Consider the following 24,401-nt stretch of genomic DNA (forward strand, 5'->3'; position numbering starts at 1 on the left):
TGATTTTGTGGAGTTTTTATTCTCATCTTTGTTGTCTTTGACCTTGAGTAGGCATCAGAAACAAACTAGAAGACAATAGAAAGTATGCTGGTTTCTTCCAGCATCTTTTTCTTTTAAAGGAAGCACAATTCATTTAATTTCCTTGTCTTTTTCTCTTGGGTCTAAGTCTTTATGTTACACCTGTTCATACACGACAGAACTGTTGTGTCATACAGTACTAGAGATCTAGCCAAGGAGAGTATGCCACTGTCACTGTCAGTGATCTTGCTCCTACAGGTAACACATCCCAATGAATTTGCATTCAAAATCATAAAAGGGAGTTGACAAAAGAAGGCATCTCTTTGGTGTGCATTTGCCCAAAAGAAAGGAAAGTAATTTTCTGTCACTCTGAAAATGAAACAGTTATTAGTAACACAGGCTACAAAGGTTGTCATGCCCTTGTACACTGGGATTTCAAGAGTGACTTTTGATCTTGAGCTCCAGTAGTGCCCAGTAACATGATGCAGTGCTACAGCAGATAGCCTTTAAATTATTGAGAGTCTGAATTTAAATGCCTGTATTCTTATATTATAGGAAGTTATAGTGCAGCTGTCTTTTTGTATGTGTTATGGCACGTTGAACAGGCCAGGCTGACCCTCTATGGAGTTGTAAGAAGATTAGTTATAAGAACTAGGTTAGTTATAAAACTGGAAACAACCAAAGGACCGGTTGCACTTTGTCCTTGTGAAGGGCTTGTAATAACCTCATAAATTCAGTCTTTATTCAAGGGAGATCTCCAGGTTTACTAATTTGATCAAACGGAATGCATCTAACATGTTTTTGAACGTGCTTTTTGATTTGTTCTAAGTTCTTTTAAGTTTGAGTTAACTGCTTGTAAATAATTTATGTTGGCACCCATTACAAATGTTCATATAGTTGCTACATTCATGTTTTATATGGTTAACATAAGTATTTGTATCTTAAAACAAGTATTTATGAAATGCTGTAAACTATTAATTACAATTGTGATTGCAAATTCGTTTGAAATAGTAAGCTCACAAATCAAGAATGGGCCTAACTTCAGGCTTTTAGGGTTATTTCAGATTAAATCAGTAGTAAACAGAAGAGAGGAACCCCAAAGGTTTATTTCCTCTATTCCAATACACAAATTAAATTACTGCTGTTGTACAAGCAGAAATGACTGTAATTAATACTTGTATCTAAAGAAGTACAGAATAAAGATAAATAAAACTGTTCTGTGGACAGATTGGGTAAAATGAATACCCTGACATACCAAGTTTGAAAGGGACCTTGGCACTTAGATGTATTATATAATGGTAACTAGAAGAGTTACCATTGCTTTGACTCCATGTTTCATTTGGGTTTCTTTGCAGGGAACATGTTGCCTCATGTAAAGCAATTAACTTTACTGGCTCTTTCTTTAAAATATTGATCTCTACAGATGACTTCGCAAGCACTAAGCTGAAGTAATATCTTCAAGTGGTACTACAATTTGCAGGTATTGATAGTTCAGGCAGGAAATAAGCACATTTGTGTGTGAGCTAAATGATGATTTGTTTCACAGTTTTTAATTGTAAATAGTTTGTGACTTTCATCAATAAGTTAGAATTTATTGCTAGAGATTATTCACTGAGTAGTTATAAATTGAATAGTCACATAGCTCCAAATTTGATGGGAAAATAGAATTAAGTTCTAATTATTACTCTCCTCATTAGATACTCTTCACCTACCAAATCCTGTCCTAACCTTTATTTGCTGTGTATGCACTATAGTACACGATCCTTTTGGATTTCAGTAAAGCTTTTGATACTGTCTCTCACAGTATTCTGTGGGACAAAATGTCCAAAATGTCCACAGCTGGATACCCATCATGTGGTGGGTAACAATTGGCTCACAGGTCTAGCACAGAGGGGGGTAACATCAGACTGGTGACCTGTCACCAGTGGAGTTCCACAGGGCTCCATCTTAGGCCCTGTGCTCTTCAACATCTTCATAACTGACTTGGAGGCAGGACTGGAAGGGATACTCAACAAGTTTGCATATGACACAAAACTGGGAGGAGCTGTTGACTCCCTCAAAGGCAGGGAGGCCCTGCAGAGAGACCTTGACAAATCAGAGGACTGGGCAATCACCAACCATGTGAAGTTCAACAAGGGGAAGTGCTGGATTCTGCACTTGGGGTGGGGCAACCCTGGATGTACGGACAGACTGGGGAATGAGATGCTGGAAAGCAGTGCCATGGGAAGGGACCTGGGAGTCCTGGTCCATGGCAAGTTGAATATGAGTCAGCAGTGCCCTGACAGCCAGGAGGGCCAACCGTGTCCGGGGGGGCAGCAGGTAAAGCATCGCCAGCCGAGGGAGGGGATTGTCCTGCTCTGCTCTGCATTGGTGAAGCCTCACCTTGAATACTGTGTGCAGTCTTGGGCACCACAATATAAGAAAGATATTAAGCTATTAGAGAGTGTCCAAAGGAGGGCAACAAAGATGGTGAAATGCCTTGAGGGGAAGCCGTATGAGGAACGGCTGAGGTCACTTGGAGGAGACTGAGGGGACACCTCACTGCAGTTCAACTTCCTTGTGAGGGGAAGAGGAGGGGCAGGCACTGATCTCTTCTCTCTGGTGAGCAGTGACAAAACCCAAAGGAATGGCCTGAATTGTGTCAGGGGGAGGTTTAGGTCGAAGAAAAAGGTTCTTCACCCAGATAGTGGCTGGGCACCAAGCCTGACACACCAAGAAGCATTTGGACAATATTCTAAGGCACACGGTGTGACTTCTGGGGATGGTCGTGTGCAGGCTTAATGGTTGGACCCAATGATCTTTGTGGGTCCCTTCCAACTCAGAATATTCTGTGATTCTGGGATTCTGTGATAGTCTTAAAACAAAAAATATTTGAGCAGTCTGTATAACACTCAACTGGAAAAAATCCAGAGACAGAAATGCTCATGCAGTATTTTAAGAATATGATTTGCCTTAATATTCCTCTTGTGTCTAGATATCCCTAAATAACAATGGACTTTACCCTTTGTTATGCTGTCACCAGGATCTAGGGATCTAATGCAATTTATGAACAGTGTGTTTTTAGTTCTACTTCACTTCTTCTGCATAATTAAAACATAAAATAAGATGAACTAATAGATTTTAGTTTAAAATAAATGTTAACTGATGATGCTAGCAGAAAATACATGTGAAACAGAAGATTTTCCTAAATTTCAATTGAAACTAAAACTAAATCGCACTTATAAAAAACATGTGGACCACAAATATCAATCTCAAAGGCACATTTGGTTCATTCACTTTCTGCTAGGATCTGTTTGTGTAGGGTTACTATAAATTTTTGAAATTATGTTGTGTGGTATTTGAAGAATCCAGTTTGAACAGGAGAAAGTTTCATGTTGTGATATAGTATTACCAAGACCCTGGAAGAAAAAAACTGTCCAGATATATTGCACTGCTCTATATTTCATTTGACTGTTAGTCATGCCAGTTAGTTATTTAAAGTATTTCCTATGCTCTTATGTCAGCTTGAAAGACTGTGCATAAACTTCAAGCAAGTTAAAATAAGAGTTTCATTTATACATTGGAATTCCTGGTAATGGAGTTCATCTTGGATTTCTGCCTTCCTAGGACTTTCTGGTATATAACAGCACTTCATGTTGCAGGGGAAACACTGTTATTATTACTATGCACAGACCCAGCTCACATTAATCTGAGGAACTGCACAACCATCTGCTGCAAACACATCGCATCATGTGGATGGCAGGCTGCTAGAATTGCTGTTACTGTACATGTTTTTTACAAGTCATATATAGCTGATGAACTCCAAATTCATATATAGTCCAGGGAGAAGATTAAATACCTCCAGAGACCAAATAGGTCATAATTTACATCCTTTGCTTGATCTGCTGGAAATAACTCCTTTTCTTCATTGTCTATAGCTTTAAACTGTGCTGTTCAGGCACTTCTGGTCAGCTATAAATTGCTTTGCCTGAATATCTGTCTATATCTCCTTGTATGCATTTCATGACTTAAAGCGATAATCTCAGCTCAAATGTTCCCTTCTGAACGGACAGAAAAGCAAGCTTACACTTTCTGACAATGCTGGCTATCCAGAAGCTACCTCAGAAAGCTACTGGAGAAGAACAGACACTAGAAGACTATGGTCTTCTTTGTTTTGTATTACTACTGTTCAAAAATACCAAAACATTAAGGGAGTATGAGGGAAGAAAATGAGTTGGGTGAAAGGAGGGAGACGAGGAGTGATAGAAAGTCACAAGGCACCCTCAGCAACTGTAATTTCCACTGTTGGGGAGAAGAAATCCTGCAGAAGTCAAGAAGGAACAGAAGGGCTTATGCAGTGGTTTTCTGCTGTTGTCAATATTCATTGAAGGCTATACAGGCCACAGATTCCTCTCAAAAAAGACCTGCTTTGAAAGAGGACCTGACAGAACATCAGCCAGTCACTGGCTAGTACCAGGAATGATGGTTCTATCAGGTGGCAAGAGAACAGCTTGTGGTTATGACCAGGTGAAGGAAACAGCATAAATTAGTGGAGAGTACTGGAAGCACCAGAGAATTCTGAAGAAAATTCCTCAAGTCAGGAGGCAAGCCATGATAACAGTAATGAAAAGGTAGATTTCTGGTTTGCATAACCTACTTAAGAAGGTGATCAGCTTTCTCAGCAGCTGAATTCATCCATGCTGGGACAATGCACTGTAAATTGGATGTAAGACAGTGGCGGTACCTCAGTAGTCACAGGGAGCAGAGAGCTAGCCCAGGACCACTACTGGTGTGCCTTGCAGCTACTGGGCTTGCTTCCTGTCAGCTCCTCATATTCCCAAGTTAATGCTCCTTTATGTTTCACCATTTTCTTTTCCTGTAAATCTGTGAGATTTCCATATTGTCTGAAAACCTGGACAGTGTAGTTTATTTTGGTAGGATTCTGAGAAAGAGTTCAAGCTGATGTTTGTTTTCTGTAGGAACTTACAGAAACTGAACTCTTCTTCCAGTCAGTGCTGGGCATAAGAGCTACACATGTTGAATGCTTGTCCATATTTAAGATTACCTCTATAAAGGGAAAAGGCATCATATATATTTAGTTGCAGTTTTGATATCAAGGAATAAGAAATTAAATAATTAAATTGGAAAAACTGTTTATAATTTTGACAAAAATGCAATTTTTGCTCCCCCCCTTCACCAGGTCTCCTCACTTTCCACCAATAATAGTGTTCCAGCAAAATTTTTCTTACTAAAAATAAGAAAACAAAAATAACAAAGCAGAGGCAGAAAAAAGTGTTATCCAAATTGGGAGTTTATTTTTTCGTTGAGAAATATGATTAATGTAATAAAATAAAGATGATTTTAAGTAATCTCAGAGTTTTTACTAGTACTTTAGAGAATATAGCACTCTAAATTATTTTAACACTGTGGTATTCTACCAATATGCAGTGAGGTATTTTTGGCCACGATTGTTAGACTGTAAAGTGCTGTGATTTGCTGAAAAGTATATCTTTTCAAGATTTGCTAGTCAGAATAGATTCTTTTCTAAAATGAGGTTCAATTTTTTGACAATGCCGCTTTCAGTTATTCCATTCTCTTTCTTATGTTGCTTACATAATTTTAGAAGTTTTTTCAGGACTTTAGGAAAAGAGTTTTTCATAAATTGTGATTTAGGTGTTTTATTTAACCCCTCTTGATTTTTTTTTTAATATTACATTCTATATCCTGTTTTGTGCTTTGAATACACTGGAAAAACAATACAGTGTTACAGACTAGTCTGGCAGAATAGAAACACCTTTTTGGTATCAATTAATGTTTTTTACTATTTCTTATAATGATCAATGAGACTCATATTGTGGTTTGCTGCTAAGAATGTATAATATCCTCATTTCTGACTTTCTGTTAAGTGATCAACACTGACCAAATTCTCAGGTCTCCATTTAATTGGGTTCCATGTTATCTCGATCAGATTGACAATCTGATTAAATTTTGTCAGAAGCACTTCATCCTGGCACAAATTACTACAACCCCTACCTTCTTAAGAAGAAAAACAGCCTTTCTTTCTTTCTTTCTTTCTGGCTTATTGACTCTTTTTTGTAAAGGCATCAAAGGACATCTTAATTTGCTTGTGGGATATATGACTAATGGAATCATATAATAGAATGCCTTTCATCCACAGTGAAAACTGCAGTATGAGACTTCATTGTTTTCTCTTGAAGAAATCATTATGTAATTTCAGTACTTACTGAAATGGAAGATGTTCGTTAAAAATCTGAGTCTTGCTTCAAAGCTTCCAAGCCTCAAAGTCAAGTTAATATTTTCTGTCAAAGTGAAAAGTCAATAATATATAAAGCAGTTTGCATTTAATTTACATAATGTAAAATCTAAGTGCCTCAGGGAAGTGCAGAGTTTTCTGAGAATATGAAAGTCATATGGCTTTGTTTGGTGAAACCTAGCAATATATTGTATTAAAATGCCTAGTAACCCCTATGCTCTAATAGGTTTGTTACATATCTGGATTGTCTGTACGGGAATAGCATTTTCTTATAAGCTCACATATTGTAGAAGGTTGTATTTCATAATGTCTAATTACAGTTTGGGTAAACAATGAAACTCATAGGGTAGTTTTCTTTGTGGAAGAAACAACATGCAGATTAATTTCTTGTCTGGCTGTCCCATAAATTTGTTCAAACAAAATTAAATTATTTAAGAGTATGTAGCTGAGCTTAGGAAAATAGGAAAATTTGTGGTCATTTTTTTCGTTCTTTAGCAATACCTAACTCTCTTTTGGTCCTTCATATTGTATATACAGACTTAGTACCAACTGGTGTCTGGGATTTCAGATAGGCCAGCAGGAAACTAAGTCTAGTAACTTATGGCCTAACTACTTATTAGTGGTTAATACTTTAGTCCAATTTTTCTTTCTGTAGGACCTTGCTCTTAGAGCATTATAATCTTGAAATATTTAACCTAAGGCAGGCAAATAGAGGACATGCAATATCTGGGAATTTAGGCACCCACATAGTCTGATGGGGAGATCATAACCTAGAAGCAAATTTCAAAAAGGAGAATCACATAATCGCAGAATATGCTGAGTTGAAAGGGACTCACAAGGATCAGAAAAAGCAGCCCAAAGCAGTCTCATATGGTGTCTGAGATGATTTTGAAACTTTATTTATAATCAAGGTGTTGGATTCAGTCTTGAATATCAGAGACCAAGTTTTCTGCAGTTCCCCATACTGAAAAATAATATTGTCCTAAGTGGACTTGAACCTGCTTAGTCTGATGACACAACTGCAAGCATTTGGAGTAGCAGCTTTCAAGTCAACTAGGGTTCACTTTGTAACTCAAGAGTTTTTTGTCAGTCCCTAGAACAGACACATTTTCAACACTTTCAAAGTCAAAAATATTTTCTCTTCCTGTAATTTAATGGTTTACTACAAACAAGTGTTGAGCAAACATAAATGTTTAAGAGGGCTTATCAACCAGGGAAGTCTTCTATGGGCTGGGACCTAACAAAGCATCCATATGCTTTGCAGTGCAAGAAAGAAAAGAAGAGCTAGTATAGAAATGAAAGAAAAAACTGGACTAAATATGAATTTAACTAGCAGTGTGGGAAATGGTGCACCTGAAGAGAAAGCAAAAGAATTGGAGTTTAAGGAGAAGGAGAAGGATCAGGACATACGAGAAAAACAACTTTGCATTTGTAAAATTACAAAGTGAAAAGGGCAAATTATTCTTTGCACCTGTTATAAACAGAACAATAAAGCTAATAGCTTTAACTCCAGTAAGGAACAGGTAGGTGTCATATACCTTCTGCAACTGTTTCTGTTGGACATGTGTTGATTTGACTGCACCCACAGTATAAGTACTATGTTGCTGCTTGAAGGCATTTTCAGTTACACATACTAAAATATAATTCCCATTCTCAAAACAATTCTCTCAAAAAACTTAGTTCTCTGTCCACTAAAGGCACGGGAATTATTGCCAAAATTAGACAACTAATGGTAAAATTTAGTCCTGTACAGGTGGATAGAACAAACCTTTATCATACTTAAGTCTCACTTGAATCAACACTCCTCTCACTCTTCTATAATACATTCAGAAAGATTGCTGTACCATAAGAATGAAAAATTTTAAATGCGTATGTTCTTAAATACTGTTTTTACTTTGGTAGTGGTGGAAAGTGTTAAGAATGAAAAAAAAATCAAGTTTATATATAAAAGCGAAAAATAGCCTGCTTGTGGAAATGAATGATAAATATAATAACCTATGGCAAACCAAGCAAAATAACTGCTTTTTGTCAAAATTCACCAGTCTGTATCATAAGATTGGATTAAGTTTCAGTCTCTGTAGGTAGCATGCATTCCATTGTATTTTAGTAGTAAATGTTTTTTTATCTCATGTAGATGTAGTTTTGCTTTAATATCTATATAACTAAAATATGAAAGAAACCTGAATCTACTCATTCATCATCTGTGAAAACTTTTATGTATTATCATGAGAAATTGTCATGACATCTTTCCAAGATAATAAAGCATCGGTTCATCATCTTGTAAGAATAATATGAGTGTGTCTTCTATGGTAATTCAGTTTTGATAAATGCTTTTATCTAGGGCACTACTCTCCCAGATACCAAATAAATGAATGTTTACTTGTGTGAATTATGGTGTTACACTTCTGTTGTACAAAACATGAATCCCACTGACATCCATTAACTTCTGTTTGTTCATCTAGAAAAACTGCTTACTCTAAGAAAGGAAATAAGAAAACCCAATTCGAGCATCTTGGATACTATCAAAGTGCAATTTATGTATCATGGAGATAGACTTACTTCAGTGCTCAAGTGATATGGCTCTTTTTCCCAGCCCTTAATATAGGCAGACAGGATGCCCCTGTTTTGTTTCATGTTCTCTTTTGTGATTTTTCTGGAGATGACCCCCCATTCTTCAGAATGCTACACCTGCTGGGCATGTTTTTCTCAAGTTATAAAATGAAAATAATAATTATTTCATCTGTAAAAGTGTTAAAAAATATTGTTGACATGATAGTCGGTCACAAATTTTTGATGTTTTCTTTTTTTCCTTTCCAGGATTACTTACTGCCATCTACCTTTCCAAAGTAAATGGCTGTATGTTGGAACAGAGAGGGGAAATACACACATTGTAAATATTGAGTCCTTCATTCTTTCGGGATATGTTATCATGTGGAACAAGGCAATAGAACTGTAAGTGCAGATTTTCTTTCATTTGTGTCTGTGGTCTTTTTCATAGCTGTCTTAAGAATAATTTTTAAGAAATACTTGTTTTTACAAATATTAACAAATCTTTTGAAAGCCTTTTATTTCAAGGAATGCATTTGCAGTGTTAACAGGGCTTTTCCAGGACATTAGGAATTCAGATTTATGATAGAGGCCACGTAACTATATTTTATATAAAAGTTATTTGACAATCTGTTTAGCTATGAGGTTCCATGAGATACAGCTAATCATTAATCTCCAAAATTCAGATTTTGCTATTTTTATGAGGGTAGCTTGATCACCATCTCCTCCATTCTATGAAAAGAATAATGAAGTATATTGGCACTAAGACTCTGTGGAGAGCTTTTCTTCATTGAACTGTGGGATCATTTAGATGAGAAGGGACTGGAGGTCTCTAGACCATGTCTCCTGCTCAACACAGTGCCTATTTCAAAGTTAAATCAGACTCATCAAAACCTGATGAAGTGATAGGAAAGGTAATGAGTGCCTATTAAATGACAGTTCTCTGACAGGCTAAGCCAGGTTCCTGTCGTGGGTATGAAATGGAGGGAGACATATAAAAATCTGAGTAGGATAAATCTGTGCTTCCTGGAAGTAAAAACCTCATCAGAAACAAAAACTCTTTCTCTGTTGTTTCCTCTGTGAAATTCCAGCAAGAGGAACTGCTGTGAGAAAGCTCAAAGTACTTAATGTAGTTTCTGGAACATCTGCTTCATGTTGTGAGGGACCTGTAACCTCTGGTAGTAAACTGAAATTCACCAGTCTCAGTGAACCAAGAGAACAGGATCTAAGAATAGGGTTACAGGTCTAAGGTTACAGGCTGTGAATCTAATTCTCTGTCCCAACCAGAGATCACATTGGTAGCAACTGCAGTTCTCAAAAATTCTCCCTTTCCCTTTTCTTTCCCCACTATTATTACTGACTAATCACTCTGTCCCTCAGGTTGATAAAACTGATGCCTCACTTTGTTTCCTCCCCTTTTCCCCCACCAAACTTCATAGGCACAGTCATAAAAATGTTATTTTACCTTCAAAGGAGAAAAAACCCAAGGATTCAAATGCAATCAGGATTCAGTCTGCTGGTAAATCTATAGTCCAGTTCTAAATTTTGGAGTGTTTGTTCTACCCTTGTAAGACTTTCCTCAGCTCTGCTTAGTAGTTTTGGCTGCAAAAAATGCTTTTGGAAAATGTGGTTTAACCGAAACCACACTATATTCATTTTGATGATTTTTTGGGTCAGAAGTATCTTAATTATTTTTTTCTTTCTCACTTTGTTTTGAGGACGTTGACATATTAGAGGGGATATTGATTCCTGTATTTTAAAATGTATATATATATATTACACTGAGTAGGTGAATGATGTCTTTAAGATTTTGAGAACAATTTTTGGTTTGTGTGCATTTACAATTTTCTTTCCTCCCGAAATTAGGATGTTTCTATTCTGTATAGAAAAAAATCTTGGAGTTTTATGGACTGGAAGCCTTACACCAAATTTCACCTCCTAATTCTTTAAAAATTATTCGGGATAAACCTTTTTTTTAATTTTTTAATGGCCACAACAAACCTTTTTCATGAAAACGGAATAGAATGATGCCTCTCAGTGCGTGGGAAAAAAGGGCTGCTCTCTAGCAAGCTTCAGTACCGAGTTGTTGGCATAGACTAAGTGCTGAGAAATAAGATACCTCTCTAGAACCTTTAAGGAAGCAAGCTGCCTCTCTTAACTGTCCACTTTGTTTCGTCTATGTAGGAGCATACCTAGATTTCCCAAAATTTTTCTTCCATAGGTTGAGAAAGGTAATGGCAACATAATAGATATGCCTTGTCACCTCAAGTACTTGGAGATGCTTCGTGGTTACCGAAATAGATTCTTTTTCTAAAAAGCTAGTTTGCCATTACTGTTTTGGTGACAGTTCAGCATAGGTATTCATTCATTACTACTTCTGGTTCTACCAGCCTTACAAGTATAACTTGATCCCTGTAAGCAATGTGCTTGCCTAAAAAGGCTGTATCCTCTCCCTTCAATCTCATCATGTACTTCTTGATATGGAATCAAGGACATCATCCTTGCATATATTACACGAGTAGACATGGGATCCTCTGTGTCTCCAGATTAATTTCTCTGGATTAGAGTAAGAGACTGGTGGGAGTAATGGTGACGTTTACCACAGTAGCCACCTTTTATAGATGCTGAAGTTGAAAGTGGGTGACTTTTCTCAGTAAAGTGATTTGAACTCTCTCTGGTAATAAACTATAATGTCTCTTCAAGTACTATTGCTTTCTGGCAGGTAAAATGGAACTTAGATTAGCTTTTAAAGGGAATGTTATGAACTTTAAGTGTACTTTATGATGATGAGCTTATGATAGTAGACTTTACTTTAGAATAGTACTGAGAAAAATTTTATTTTGGGCCATGAATATGTTCTGACTAGATAATATTTTTTAATCTCCACATTAATTTCACACAATTTTCATATATTTTTCACATTTTAGTATGATAGAATCATAGAATAGCTCATGTTGTAAGGCTTCTCTGGAATTTTCCAGACCAACTTCCTGCTCACAGTAGGATCTGCTAAAAAACCAGGTTGTTCAGGACTGTATAAATTCATAGGGCCTGTTATGTTAGGTACTTTCAAAAATGAAAGAAAACAGGAAAACATACATATATAAACTTCAGGAAAACCTGAAAACCTTACTATGAATGATGTAAGAGGCAATAGTGCTCGTAACATTGTTTTTAATTCTGAGATACATTATATAATTTCAGAGCGTGAGATTAGTTTGAAGATGTTACTATTCTCTATAAGGGTTGAAAGGGGAGAGTTCACCTTTTGCACAAACATTTCTGTCGAACTTATTGTCAAGAAAAGACCAGTAAAAGTCATTGTTCTCCTGCTATTTTCAAGTCTTCAGTTTAGATGGAGCATTTATAAACAAAATTTTTAATGTGTCAGGTTCGTGTGTCATCTGTTCAAACAAGCCTGAAGGAGTTCATCCCTCTTCATGCAACTCTCAGCCAGTTCTTGTCTTTCTTACAAAACTCCTCATTTTCTACACTGACTTGTATCCACTTCTAATGAAATCTCTGTGAATTTTCATAAAGCAGCTTTAACTCAGTTGTCATTAGGATTTCGAGGCTTTACAGTGAAAATAAATAGAAGATTGAACCGGTTAGTTTTTTTAAAAAACTGAAATGCTTTGTCTTTGTAATGTTAAACTACATATTACCATACCTAAGTCACTGTAAAAATAGATTATAGCTCATTTTGTAAGAATACAAAAAAAACCCAGTTGAAGTTCCAGTTCTCTGAGTTCTTTAGAACATGGTTGAAGGGAGCCTCCACATACATTGCTAACACTATGGGCAAGGTAACCTGGAGAGGTATTCTGATACCTGTATGGCCATTTCCACCTTTGGAAAACACCTAAAAGTTGCATTCTAGACTTTCATCATGGACCAAGTTTGTCCCTTTAAGGTCATGATGATGTTGCTTAGTAAGCAATATAACAGATGGTATTGCATAAGAGAAAAAAATTGGAACAAATACAGCAATTCATTTTAGTCTGTTCATGGACTTATCAACGTTTCAACCCCACAAGGAATTTCATCACACTTCTTGACATTAATTCATTCCAGAGAATGTAACCCTCATCCTCAGGAAAAAACCAAACCTGAGTCAGTGAGGCTCATCAAATGACTGCAAGAATTGTTTTTATTACAGTGATTCTCTTACAGTGAAAGACTCAGATGAAGAGGCTTGGTAGTTTGAAGACTTGAAGGAGAAACAGGTTTGGATGTAACATTTTTAGACTTTGCATATGATGCAAGAAATCTGATCACCTTGTCCTGCATGGCTACTTTGACTTACAAAGTTGGCTTTTGGTACAGGTTTTTTTGTTACCATTTGTGATTTTATTGCCTACTTTTTTATTAAAATATACTGAAAGATCTGTATAGCACTATATTTTTGAGTGATGGTGGGTTTATGACCTGTTTAGAAGCATCTAGTAGAGATATATGTCAAAAAGATGATTGCAATACCTATCTTATCCTAGGGACTATTGTCTTCTCAAGTAGGAGAGATTATTCAGCTGTCTTAAACAATGTCTAACATTAGCCTAATGTTAGTGAGAAATTAAGGCCTGAATAGACTAATAATGCAAAGGAAACATTAAATTTTTTTTAGAGTATTTTCAGTGCTGAGTCATAACTGATTCTAGAAGATACAGCAAAAATTTCTTTCTTAAATCATGTGCACTCTCTATGTCTCAGTGGACCTGGCCTTGTCCAGAGCTGAAAAAGGACACAAGCATATGGATACCAATTCTTGTCTCAGGCATTTCTATCATCTCATGCATTATCACTGCTTCAGACCACACTGAAGCACCTTTTCAGCTAAGAATGAATAACTCAAAACTTTTTCACTGGTCATTTCTCTGTCATGTAGCAGGGCTAGTCCTTTGCCAGAGGTGTTAGAGGCTCATGATACTGTTTGTTTTTCTGCTGTCTAATAAGTGAACAGTTTCTCTCTTTTCCCTCCTAATGTTTGGAAACAGACCTGGAAGAGAAAAATAGTCAATGAGCCCAGCATGTCTCCATTTACTCTAACTACAGTGAGATTGATTTTCACAGCGGCATCATACATTTTGGAAGTTCATCTGGTGTTGGAAAGGAAAAGAAGGTCTTAATATGAGTCCACTGAACTCCAAAATTGAAAAGTCTGTATTATAAGCTCCCAGTAAGATTCCAGTGTTTGAACACTCCACTATCTAATGAATGAATAACTGAAAGTTGGCAAAATTTTTGGAATTTGAAGTATCAAAGAACTGGGCAAACTGGAACCCAGTTATGGCAGAGCTGTAAGGTGGTATTTCCTTTCTTAGCCCTTTCTCTGCTATCCGCATTTCCTACACTGGTGACTCAGAGCCAGCAGTTCCAGAGCAGTGAGGGAAAGCAGCACACAGGAGGAGAAGTAACAGTCTGGAAGAATCTGCCACCCTTTCTGTGTGCAGACCCAAATGGATGCAGTTTTTAATATAAAAAACCCACAAGTTAAAAGGTATCCTTCTGGATATTTTAGAAAGTGTGTCTAAGACTCAGAGTTGCATCTTGGGGTTGAACTGATTCTTACTTACTTCAGTTCCCAGCTTTGATTCACAGTATGGCAATGATGAATCTAACTTGTGCTTTTAAATTTCTCTGTGGCTCTACCAATGAAAAAAAGGTCTTAAAGTCCCTGGTGCACTGCACCTTTGTGGAAAGCACAGCTGCAGAAGATGTATGACTACTGACGCTACAGAAGTATCTGCTTATGCATATGTTTTCCTCAGCACTGTCACATTCAGTCAACTTCAACTCCATAGCAATGACTAAATAGATGTTTTCATTTTTTCCTTCTCCTAACTTCTTCTATCACTTTCTAAAATCAAGTTTTCATTCTTCTCGGAAATAATCACAGTACTTCTATAATTGTGCAGGCTATTTTTATTTTAAAAGGAGAACTGTTTTGATATGAGTCTATTTTGACATAGATTACTTTTGCCTGCTTTAAAGGTTGTCTCGGTATTTGAAGTTCTTACAAGAGTATTTAAGTCATTTGATTTCTTAGAGTGCATGAAACGTCCCAGGATGATTGAGGAATACATCATCTACATATTTTCCACATTTTGCTGGGTCCAGATTGTAACATTGCCAAAGACTTCTTTTGAGCTTTCTAATTTTAGAATAAAATAATTAAATAAAAGCTTCCATCCTTACAATGAAGACTGTTTTGAAGGCTGTTTTACAGTGAATGGTTTCTTAATTTCAGTCCTGTTCTGAGTAAGAGTTAAATTTTACACCATACCCACTCTCTCATCTCCCAAAATGAACATGCACCAAATAAATTAATACCTGCTGCTGTCAGGAATAACTTCTAATGAAGTGCAAAACAGCTCAAAGTATCAGTAGCTTCTTAGCAAACTTCTGCTTCTGTACAGTTGTCATGGGAATCTTTTGTTCCATTTTTCAGTTCTGCAGTCTGTTTTTGTGGACTTAAAGGTCAGTGAAGGCTATGAAATGTTGCAAACTTTTGTATCATTAGCTCATACTTTCTTTTTGCTCAGTTGAAGGTAGCTTTTGTCTCGGGAATTTTTTATTGCAAATCATTGCTGATATTTTTTGGACTCGACCTTCTTTTCTTTTTTTTTTCTATGTGTGGACTTGGCTTCAGGTTTTATCCTTCTTGTGTCTTTTCAGAGCTTTTATTTTCACAGTCATTCCCAGCTACTCAATACCCCAGCTACTATCTGGGAATGAAAAATTCTCTGTCCAACTATTTCACTTATGCCTTATTTTCACCTACTGATTCTTCTGTATTTTCCTCTTTCTCAAGGAATAGGATATAGTTAGTTTTTATGCAGTTTCCCAAAGCCAGCTTGAAGGAATGACTGTACTTGAGTATCTGGCATCAACAGCAGTGTGCTTTACTTATGGTAGCTGCAAATATGGTAGGTTTTCCAGCACCACCTCATCCTTTCCAGGAGCTGTTGGATCTCTGGTTTTGCATTTAATATACTTCAATGGTGTTTTTTTTCTTTGTAGGCAGTTCCACAATGACAGTGTACAACTCTCCAGCCTCCTTGACAACTCTACTGTAGTAGCAATGAGGGGAAATGGAACATTTTATGTATACTTAAACTACTTCAGGCAAAATGGTTTTTGTGTGTAGACATTTCCACGTGCAGCATAATTTACTGTATGAAAGTAGTAATTACTGTATCTGCAGCTCTGATAGTGTTTCACAAGTTCTATAAACTAATATTATTGATATAATATAGTTAACTAAATAATTGCTTCATTTAATCCTGCCTGTAGTGCAGTCATGATGTTTACCCTTAGGAGAAGTTGACCGTAGAGCCCAATGCCTGGCACTCCTTTTACAAGCAACACTTCTCTAGGGATCCAAAAGATATTGCTGTTGTTTCTGTTTACCCATACCTTACTTGAGGACACAAGAAGAGCCAAGCAGTAAAGCACTGATCTGGCTTTGGCAGACTATTTCTGGCATTAGCGTGGCACCAAGGACTGTGGGTTCCTAGCCACAGTCCTGTACTAGAAAGGAGATGGCATCACTTCAGGAGAAGCAAACCAGAGAAGATTTATCATGTCACACCTTCTGTATCCAGTCATAGGGCAGGTTCAGAGTAACAAGGAAGAGGTCATGTAGAATGAAGGAAGTTGCAGTCCTTTCGTGCACAGTTTTCTTCCTTGCTGCATCCAAACTCATGTTACTTTGTATCAGGATATCCTCCCACAAATCTCTCTTCCAAGATGGGACTGTGCAGGTTCATCCCAAAAACAAACCCCAGACTTTGTGCTGCATCTTGTGAGTATTCCTTGTTGTGTAGTCCAAAGGGGAATCAGTTTCAATGCAAAAACTTCAGTTGCTATGAAAAAAAAAAGAGCAATGTTTCTTGGAGCCCCAGAAAGGCAGTGCAGGACTGCCAGGGAATATGCTCTACACTTCCAAAAAACTTCAGGAGCATCTGTTGTCATCTGTGTGTGATCTTATCTATGATGGCACATGTGAAATTAGTTTTAGTATATGCAACTATTTGAAAAAGATCCTTTCTCATTTCTTGACAGAGTTAATGTTATGACTGCCAAACTTAATAGACACTTTACTTCCTCTTACTTGTGTATAAACAAATCTGGCCTCTGTGAAGCAATCAAGGAATTTGTGGTGGGTGGACCCTGGCTAGTTGTGATACCCTCCCCCAGCTTCTCTCTCACTCTCCATCATCAAGAAGACAGGGAAAGAAAATAAAATGGAAAAGTTCATGAGTCAAGGCAAAGACAGGAAGATCACTTACCAGTTGCTGTCAATAGACAAACCAGACTTGACTTGGAGAAAATTAATTTAATTTATTGCCATTTGAAATAGAGTAGAATGGCAAGAAACAGACAAAACCTAAAACGTCTTCCCCCCCCCCCCGCTGTCAACTCCACTCCTTCATTCCAAACTTCTCTACTTCCTTCCCCCTGAGTAGTGCAGGGGGATGGGGAATGAAAGGTTTTGGTAGATCCATTACAGCTCCTCTCTGCTTCTCCTTCCTCCTCATACTTTTCTCCTGCTCCATCATGAGTCCTTCTACAAGCTGCAATTTCCTCAGGAAATATCTGCCTGCTCCAGTGTGGAGTCTTCCACAGACTGCAGGGGAATCTCTGCTCTGGCACATGATTTGTGTTTTCTGTCAGGTGCTAGACATTAATAATTTTCAGTAGCAGTCCCTGTACCAAGTGGCATACAGCTTGTTGGTACATGTGACAAAAAGAGAAGGGATGGTAAGAACAGTGACTTTATATAGGCTTACCAAGACTTGTGGGATGGGTCTTGTGGCTGTGGAGCCTCACTAAACATGCATTGTGGCTGTAACTGTATTCATTGTTCTAAAGATGTATAAATCTTTACAGATTAGACAAAGGCAAGGTGCTCCATTTCTGAAATCCTGCTGTAATAATGCTAAGAAGCCTCCCGATAGAGCAGTGTAGGTGAGGTTACTGAAGCCCTGTCATTAATGAGATTGGAACTTGGTGAGTCATGTTATAAATATTTTAAATGAATCCAGTGAAGACTTTGCAAATCCTTGGCAGATTAGCCTTGAAACTGAGCAAATGAGGAGGGAGGGTCAGAACGAGAGAGAGTAGAGAATATAAAAGGCAAAAAAGCCTCAAGAATGGGGGTGGGGGGGAAATTATTGTAATAGGAGGAATAGCAAGATTTAAAAAAAAAAAAAAAACAAACAGAAGAAAGGATTAATTGACAAAGGAGAATCTTTGCCTATAATGGCAAAAATAGAGGAGAACCTGAAAAGATGTCAGTAACTTCACCTTCCCCTGTTGGGCTTTTTACAATTACTTTTAAACTGTTGGAGGTAGATGTTAACACACCTAGAAATTAAGGTAAGCATCTAGCTCTTCATACAAAAAAAAAACCAATTCACAGATTTTAATTGATTTTTGTCTTGCAGATCCACAAAGACTCACCCTGGTCCAGTTGTACATTTAAGTGACAGCCCAAGAGATGAGGGAAAAGTGAGTACAACTAATGGTATAAAACTTCGCAACATTTCATAGCCTTTCATTTTTTTGCCTTGGTAGCTCCTTCTTTTTGGTTACTCACTAATTTTACCATCTGCTTTCTTTCTATATTTCCAATTCACTTTAACTATTTTACAGTTTTTTAAGAAAAAATTATCTTTGTACAAAAAACATACTATACTTTGAAACATATAACCATCCAAATTGTCCATGATTAAATAAACTTGACTTGGTATAAGTAAGAATTGACTGGAAACTGTATCATGACTTCAGTACTTGGACAAGTAGTTTATAGTAGTTTATAGTAAGTTTACATAAGATAGCAATTCTTTTCTTATACAAGAATTTTAACTATAGTAATCTATATCTGTTGCTACTGTTTGCTATTCTCAACTCTGTTCACAAAGAGCTGCCCATAGTAGGAATCAAAACATATAGTCAGAGCATCAGGGTTGTGACTGATAGCACTAGGAAGCAAAATCGAAGTTTGCTGGCTTTATTTGTGTGGCAGCTTTTCAAAACTGAAATATGGTTGACAGAATACCAGGTTTAACAGAGCTTTTTCATTTATCCATTGCTACTCATCTTTTTAACATTTTGCCAATGTGGAAAAGGGTTTTTAACTCTCTCATTGGTTTTGGTAATTTCTAGCAATTGCATTTTTTGTGTATTTATAAAGTACTTCATCTTAAAAATGATGTTTCTATTTGACAGCGTCCCTCACATAACAGCTGATGGTTGTTAGAAACTCGCAGCAGTTTGAATTTTTGATACTGATATGGGGGATATTATGCTGAAATTATGAGTACCTGGAAAAGCACTGATGGCTTCATCTGGTTTTCATTTGCATTATGTGTCCTTGGACTTATCCATTTTGCAAGGTGAACTATGTACAAATGGTGTGCTTGTGAGCTAGCCCTCCAACAACTTATATGGGATCTCTAAGCATTTTTAGAAGAATCACAATAGATCAAGCAATTTAGAATACTATCAAATAAAGTAATTAAACACTGTGAAGTGTAGTGTTTTAGCCTCAAACAAGAAGCCATCAAGAAATGCTATTTAACTATCTATGGCAAAATACCTGAAAAAAATAAAGGTTTATTTATGAGGCATCATTCTTGTTTGCTGGCCACAACAGAAGCTGATGATGATCTGGGTACCTAAAGTACACAGTGTATGAAAAATGATATGAAAAGAAAAAGTTCTGTTGTGAGTGAACATCTCTTACAGGAATGTCATGCACTTGTGTCCAAACAGAAACCTAAAAATATTTTTCAGCAGAAAGAGAGAAGATGAAAAGGAGTCAGGAAAGGGAGTTAGAGGAGAACTGGCTCGGAAATACAAGTGCTTGTTGCTCAGAGGGCACGTGGGAGATATCTGGACAGTGATGAATTCCTAGCATACTAACAGCAACAGCAAAATCAGACAGATGCCTATGAAAAACAAAGATTGAAAATTTATGGGGAGAAAGAGTAGAAAACGTAAGCTATACTGAAACTGTCCCAGTGCATCTCTTTGTATCACTGATAGTTTGAGAGTGGCGTAAAGAACAATTTGGTGCTAACAAAATACTTGCAGATTTGCAGACTGTGGAATTGTTAGTGTTTGATGTTTACAGGAAAACATCAGTAAAAGGTAGACACAGATGTAAGAGAAGATCCAAGCAGTAAATCAAAAGACATAACTCTAGATAAAAAAATCCAACAGAAGAGAAAAATATTAAACTAAATTTTTCAATTAAGTCTCAATAAACTTTGGTTGAAAGAATGAAGAATAAAACAAATATTATTCAGAATGAGGAAAAAATGAAAAAAAAACCAGCTTCTGGGATTTTGCTGTTCAACATCATCATAAATAGCCTAGAGAACAGAGTAAGCAGTGCTGTGATCAGGTTCGCTGGCCTTTAGGAGTCTGAGAAACTCAGCAGTAGAATGGGAGGTCATTTGCAAGTCATTTGCAAGTATTGAGTGTAAATGATGAGAAGTGATATGTGAAGGGGAAAATATTTATGACTTTATGTATTAAACAATGGGTCTGAGCTGATGATTACTGTTTGTTATCAAGAGCTTTAAGTAATGATTGATAATTCAATGAAAATTTTAGCTCAATGCTCAGTAGTGAACAATAAAGAAAATCAAAATTAGGCATTATCTGGAGAAGAATAGAGAACAAAACAGGGCTATTAAAGAAATGCACAGCTGATCTGCTGCTGAACACTGAGTGTAATACTTCTCCTTCTATATCTAAAAAGAACATAATTGTGCTAAAAGAGAATAAACATAATTTTCTATATGAGAGACAGCTTAGTGAAACGGGAAAATTCACTGTGGAAAAGACCTAATTGTGATTCCAAGTTTGAAAATCTCAGTGATATGAAGAGGATGGAAACAGCTCATGGTCTCTTTCAATACAAAAACTAAAAGGATATCAAATGAAGCTGACAAGTCAGATTCCAAACAAGCCAATTTAGTACTTTTTCATATGTGCAATGGGTAGAAGCTATAAAACTTTGTCCAAATGCTGTTGTGTTGCTGAAAATTTATATTGGTCACAAAGAAATTAGAAAAGTTAACACAAGAGAAATCAATTTGAGGGTAACTGAAGAGGTTTGCTGAATTCTCATAAAAAGTTCATAAAGGTAAGGTTAAACAGAGCCATGTGTAGATAGGGAGATGGCTATATTGTAATTAGAAAATTACTTAGGCTGAGAGAATATGTAAGAGTATGACAAGTACTTGCCCTCTTCCCTTATTGTTATTTGGTAGTTACTCTTGGTCAGTTCAGTACAAGATACTGTGACAGGTAGACCTTCTATTTAATTTAGCCAAGTTTATCTTAGAGCTCATTGAAGATAGGTCTATATAGTCTGCTTAGCTCCTCAGCTCCAAGTTAACCAAAGACCACCAAGAGGTGTTGGTGGGAGAAGTCAGACTCCCCACATCATTTCCTGATAGGCAGCAGATGAAAGTGTTGTTTGCATATGTTTAAGGAATTAAATAGTAGGTATAAATGAACTGTAATCATTACTCAAAATACAGATATTTTTTTCTCTACAAGAGTACTACTCTTCAAGTACTCTGCAAGGGTTCAGTGGTATATCCTTGTCCAGGATATCACAAAATAGTTTACAGATCTGGGACTGTTTCACTGAAGTAAGTAAGTACTTCTCCTATGTGCACTGAGTGGTTCAGAGTCCTAAAACACAGTCAAACCTTTCCAAATCTAAGACAATCATAAGATCTCTTTTTGAAAACCAGCGAAATTTGTGTGCTGACGGTATCTTAACGCTTTTCATTAAAATTCTTGGAATTCCTTCAAGTTCCAGTTTATATCCGTGACTCGTGATCAGGTTCTTTGTGTCAAAAGAGTGAATGTGATTCCAGAAGACTTCTGCCATTCAACATTTTTCCAGAGTGCCCTCCAGGCAAACTATCCAGGCAGACTTTGGAGACAGTCTCTTTTATGAATCTAGCAAGCTGTGGCTGGAAGACAGACATCAAAGAGAATTTGGGCATTTAATGTGTCACTGAAGAACAATTTGGGGACCTAGTGATTAAGTTTGTTAAATATAACTGTGTCTGCCAAATCAATGAATAAGTGTACGTTAGGAACCGACTGAAGTGCACAGACATTTATAAGTGGCAGATCTGTAGCAAACATGATTTTTCTTGCTGACAAAGGAAAAGACATTAACTGCAGTGATCTGCAGTTTCCCAGCAAATGGAGAAAGTTTAATAGGAAAAGGTTTAATGTTATTAATATTAGCTGGTGGACTAAACTTCCTATCTCTGAGTCTGAGTTCTGAGATCTAATAATACCTAAATACAGTGTGCATTTGGTAGGCTTGTTTGTTTGGGTTTTTTTCTCCCAACTGTTTTTTGTTACCAGGACAAGGAAGGGGCTTGCTGGTATGTACCAGGATGCAATTAGTTGATTGTAGAAGCGAAATATCTCTACAATACCATCATCAAAAGCATTTCATGAAGAAAGATTTAAGTTAAAACGTGGAGCAACTTCACTAGACAAGGAAGATCTTGCCAGGTCTTCTCTCTCCAAGTTCTGTCCAGCCTTCTGCATGTTTCATAACCTAGTAAAGTATGAGGAATTAAACTGTGCCAGGAGACACAAGTTGAAGAGAAATCTTCGGGGGTTTTTCCATCCTGGACTCCTTTTACATGTATTTTTCTTCTTTGTCTATGTTTTCCCTTCCAACTGCATTTATGGATGTTTTACTTTTTACCTCTATTACAGATGTAAAGCTTGTCTTAGAGATCTCTCAAGTGATCACCTTGACTGAGAGGAGTGCAAATGTTTGAGTTTCCTATGGTTCAGCCAGGTCAGAGTCCAGAGCATCATAAATATACTGGCAATGAGACTTACCACGTTCACCCAGTTGGAATTGTGACTTTAGTGTCATACCACAGTGTTAGTAGTAAAGCAGCATGACTACCATCTGAACAAAAAGAGAGACTCCTGGCTATGCTGAAAATCTGTTTACCTTTCAGTTTATTCCCTGAAATCACAACACTTTGTATCTTGCCATTCTGTAGTGCTGTTGTGCATTAAGCATTTCAGCAATAGATCAGGTGAAATGTGGTCTCTGATACAAGGTATTTAACCTTTTAGTAATTACCTGGAGCATGATTTCTTTGGAAAAGAGAGTGACAGAATTCAAAAGACAAGCTTGCTTCACAAGGGAGAAAGTGTTATTAAGAAACAGGTCACACATACTAAATGTTTTTCTATTCCTTCAGTTTTCTGAATATATTTGTACAAAAGCTGAGATGAAAAGAATACTGGTAGATACCAGCTGGTTTGGTACCCAGCTGTAACACATTGGTGCAAGTGTTTGTTATGATGATAGTAAGGAGGGCACCCAAACTCCATAACAAATTGATTAAAATATCATTTATTGGAGTTAATACAAAAAGGATGGTGGTAACCCCAAGTCATATAGCACTGGATGAACCCCTAGTAAGAGCACACCACACTGTGTTAAGTTCCCTCTGTGAAGAGGCTTGCCAGCATTTTGGTCTTTGGAGATCTCAGAAGATTTTGGGGGGAAAAAAAAAACCCTCTATCCATTTCTACTGTCAAGCAAAAAGATGTTCACATGAGCCATACTGCCTTACATTAAGAGAAAGGCAAAGGCACAAAGGTGCTGTAATTGCCTTTAGCAAATGGGAGATGCCTACAGGCTTCTTTAGAATTAGCCAGCTACGTTTATCTTGTGGCCAAGGAATATGTGCAGCACAATGCAGGCCTGACTGTGTGCAACACAACAAAGCACAGCACAGGTCTGCACCTACTCAGGTTAACTGCTGTGTGGATCACTAACTCCTGGATGTACAAATGACTTCCGTTTGGGATCACTACACTTACAGTGAGAGCAGCCGCAGTAAGACACTCCTTTGTTCACTCTCTGAAGGGCAGCCTATTATCCCAGAACACCATATGGCATTCTGACATAGGTGACATCCAGTTAGCTGCATGCTTTCTGACTCTGCCACAAAACCCCACATGGACCCATCCAGAGCAAAAATGCTAAATATTCTGGAATTTCTCCAGCAGTTTAATTTTTTTTCAGGAACATAACTCTTAAGTAATCAGGTATTGTTTATATTCAGGTATTAACTGTAAATCATTTCCAGATTAGCTACTACCTCTCCACATAAGGAATATTCTCCTGGCAATATAAAGAATCATATCTAGTAGAACTGAGAGTATTCCCAGACTCTTTTGTAGCAGTATGATGTATCAGCTATACTTGGAAAGAAAGTGATGTTCTGTTTAGCAGCCTAGACAAGTTTCATTTTTATGATTTATGCAAGCCAAAGTGAGCGATAGCAAAGATACTGTTAAACTTTCACTGACTAAGAGATAATCTTGTCATTCTTCTGCTCAAATTCTTAATATAGAAAGCTTAAATTCTTGCCTGCATTCTGTGATACATGTGTTTATAGGCAATGAACAACTGCAGCTATCACTGCCAGTTGTATAAAATATTCTACAGCAGAAATGTGTGAGTCTGCCAGTTTGGTCGTTTCCAGTCTTCATATCC

The 24,401-nt window shown here is 37.0% G+C and overlaps 1 protein-coding gene across 11 annotated transcripts in view; it reads left to right on the plus strand.

The window, feature by feature from the left end:
• STXBP5L (syntaxin binding protein 5L) overlaps window positions 1-24,401 on the plus strand; it is a 194,221-nt gene that overhangs the window by 83,072 nt on the left and 86,748 nt on the right. For all 11 annotated transcript variants that reach the window (XM_064644494.1, XM_064644486.1, XM_064644487.1 and 8 more), the window contains exons 5-6: window positions 9,089-9,223; window positions 18,268-18,331. In XM_064644494.1, coding sequence (XP_064500564.1) covers window positions 9,089-9,223; window positions 18,268-18,331 — 199 coding nt within the window. The remainder of the gene's footprint in view (window positions 1-9,088; window positions 9,224-18,267; window positions 18,332-24,401) is intronic.

The sequence above is a fragment of the Pseudopipra pipra genome, chromosome 2 (assembly GCF_036250125.1).
Source record: "Pseudopipra pipra isolate bDixPip1 chromosome 2, bDixPip1.hap1, whole genome shotgun sequence".
NCBI lineage: Eukaryota > Metazoa > Chordata > Aves > Passeriformes > Pipridae > Pseudopipra > Pseudopipra pipra.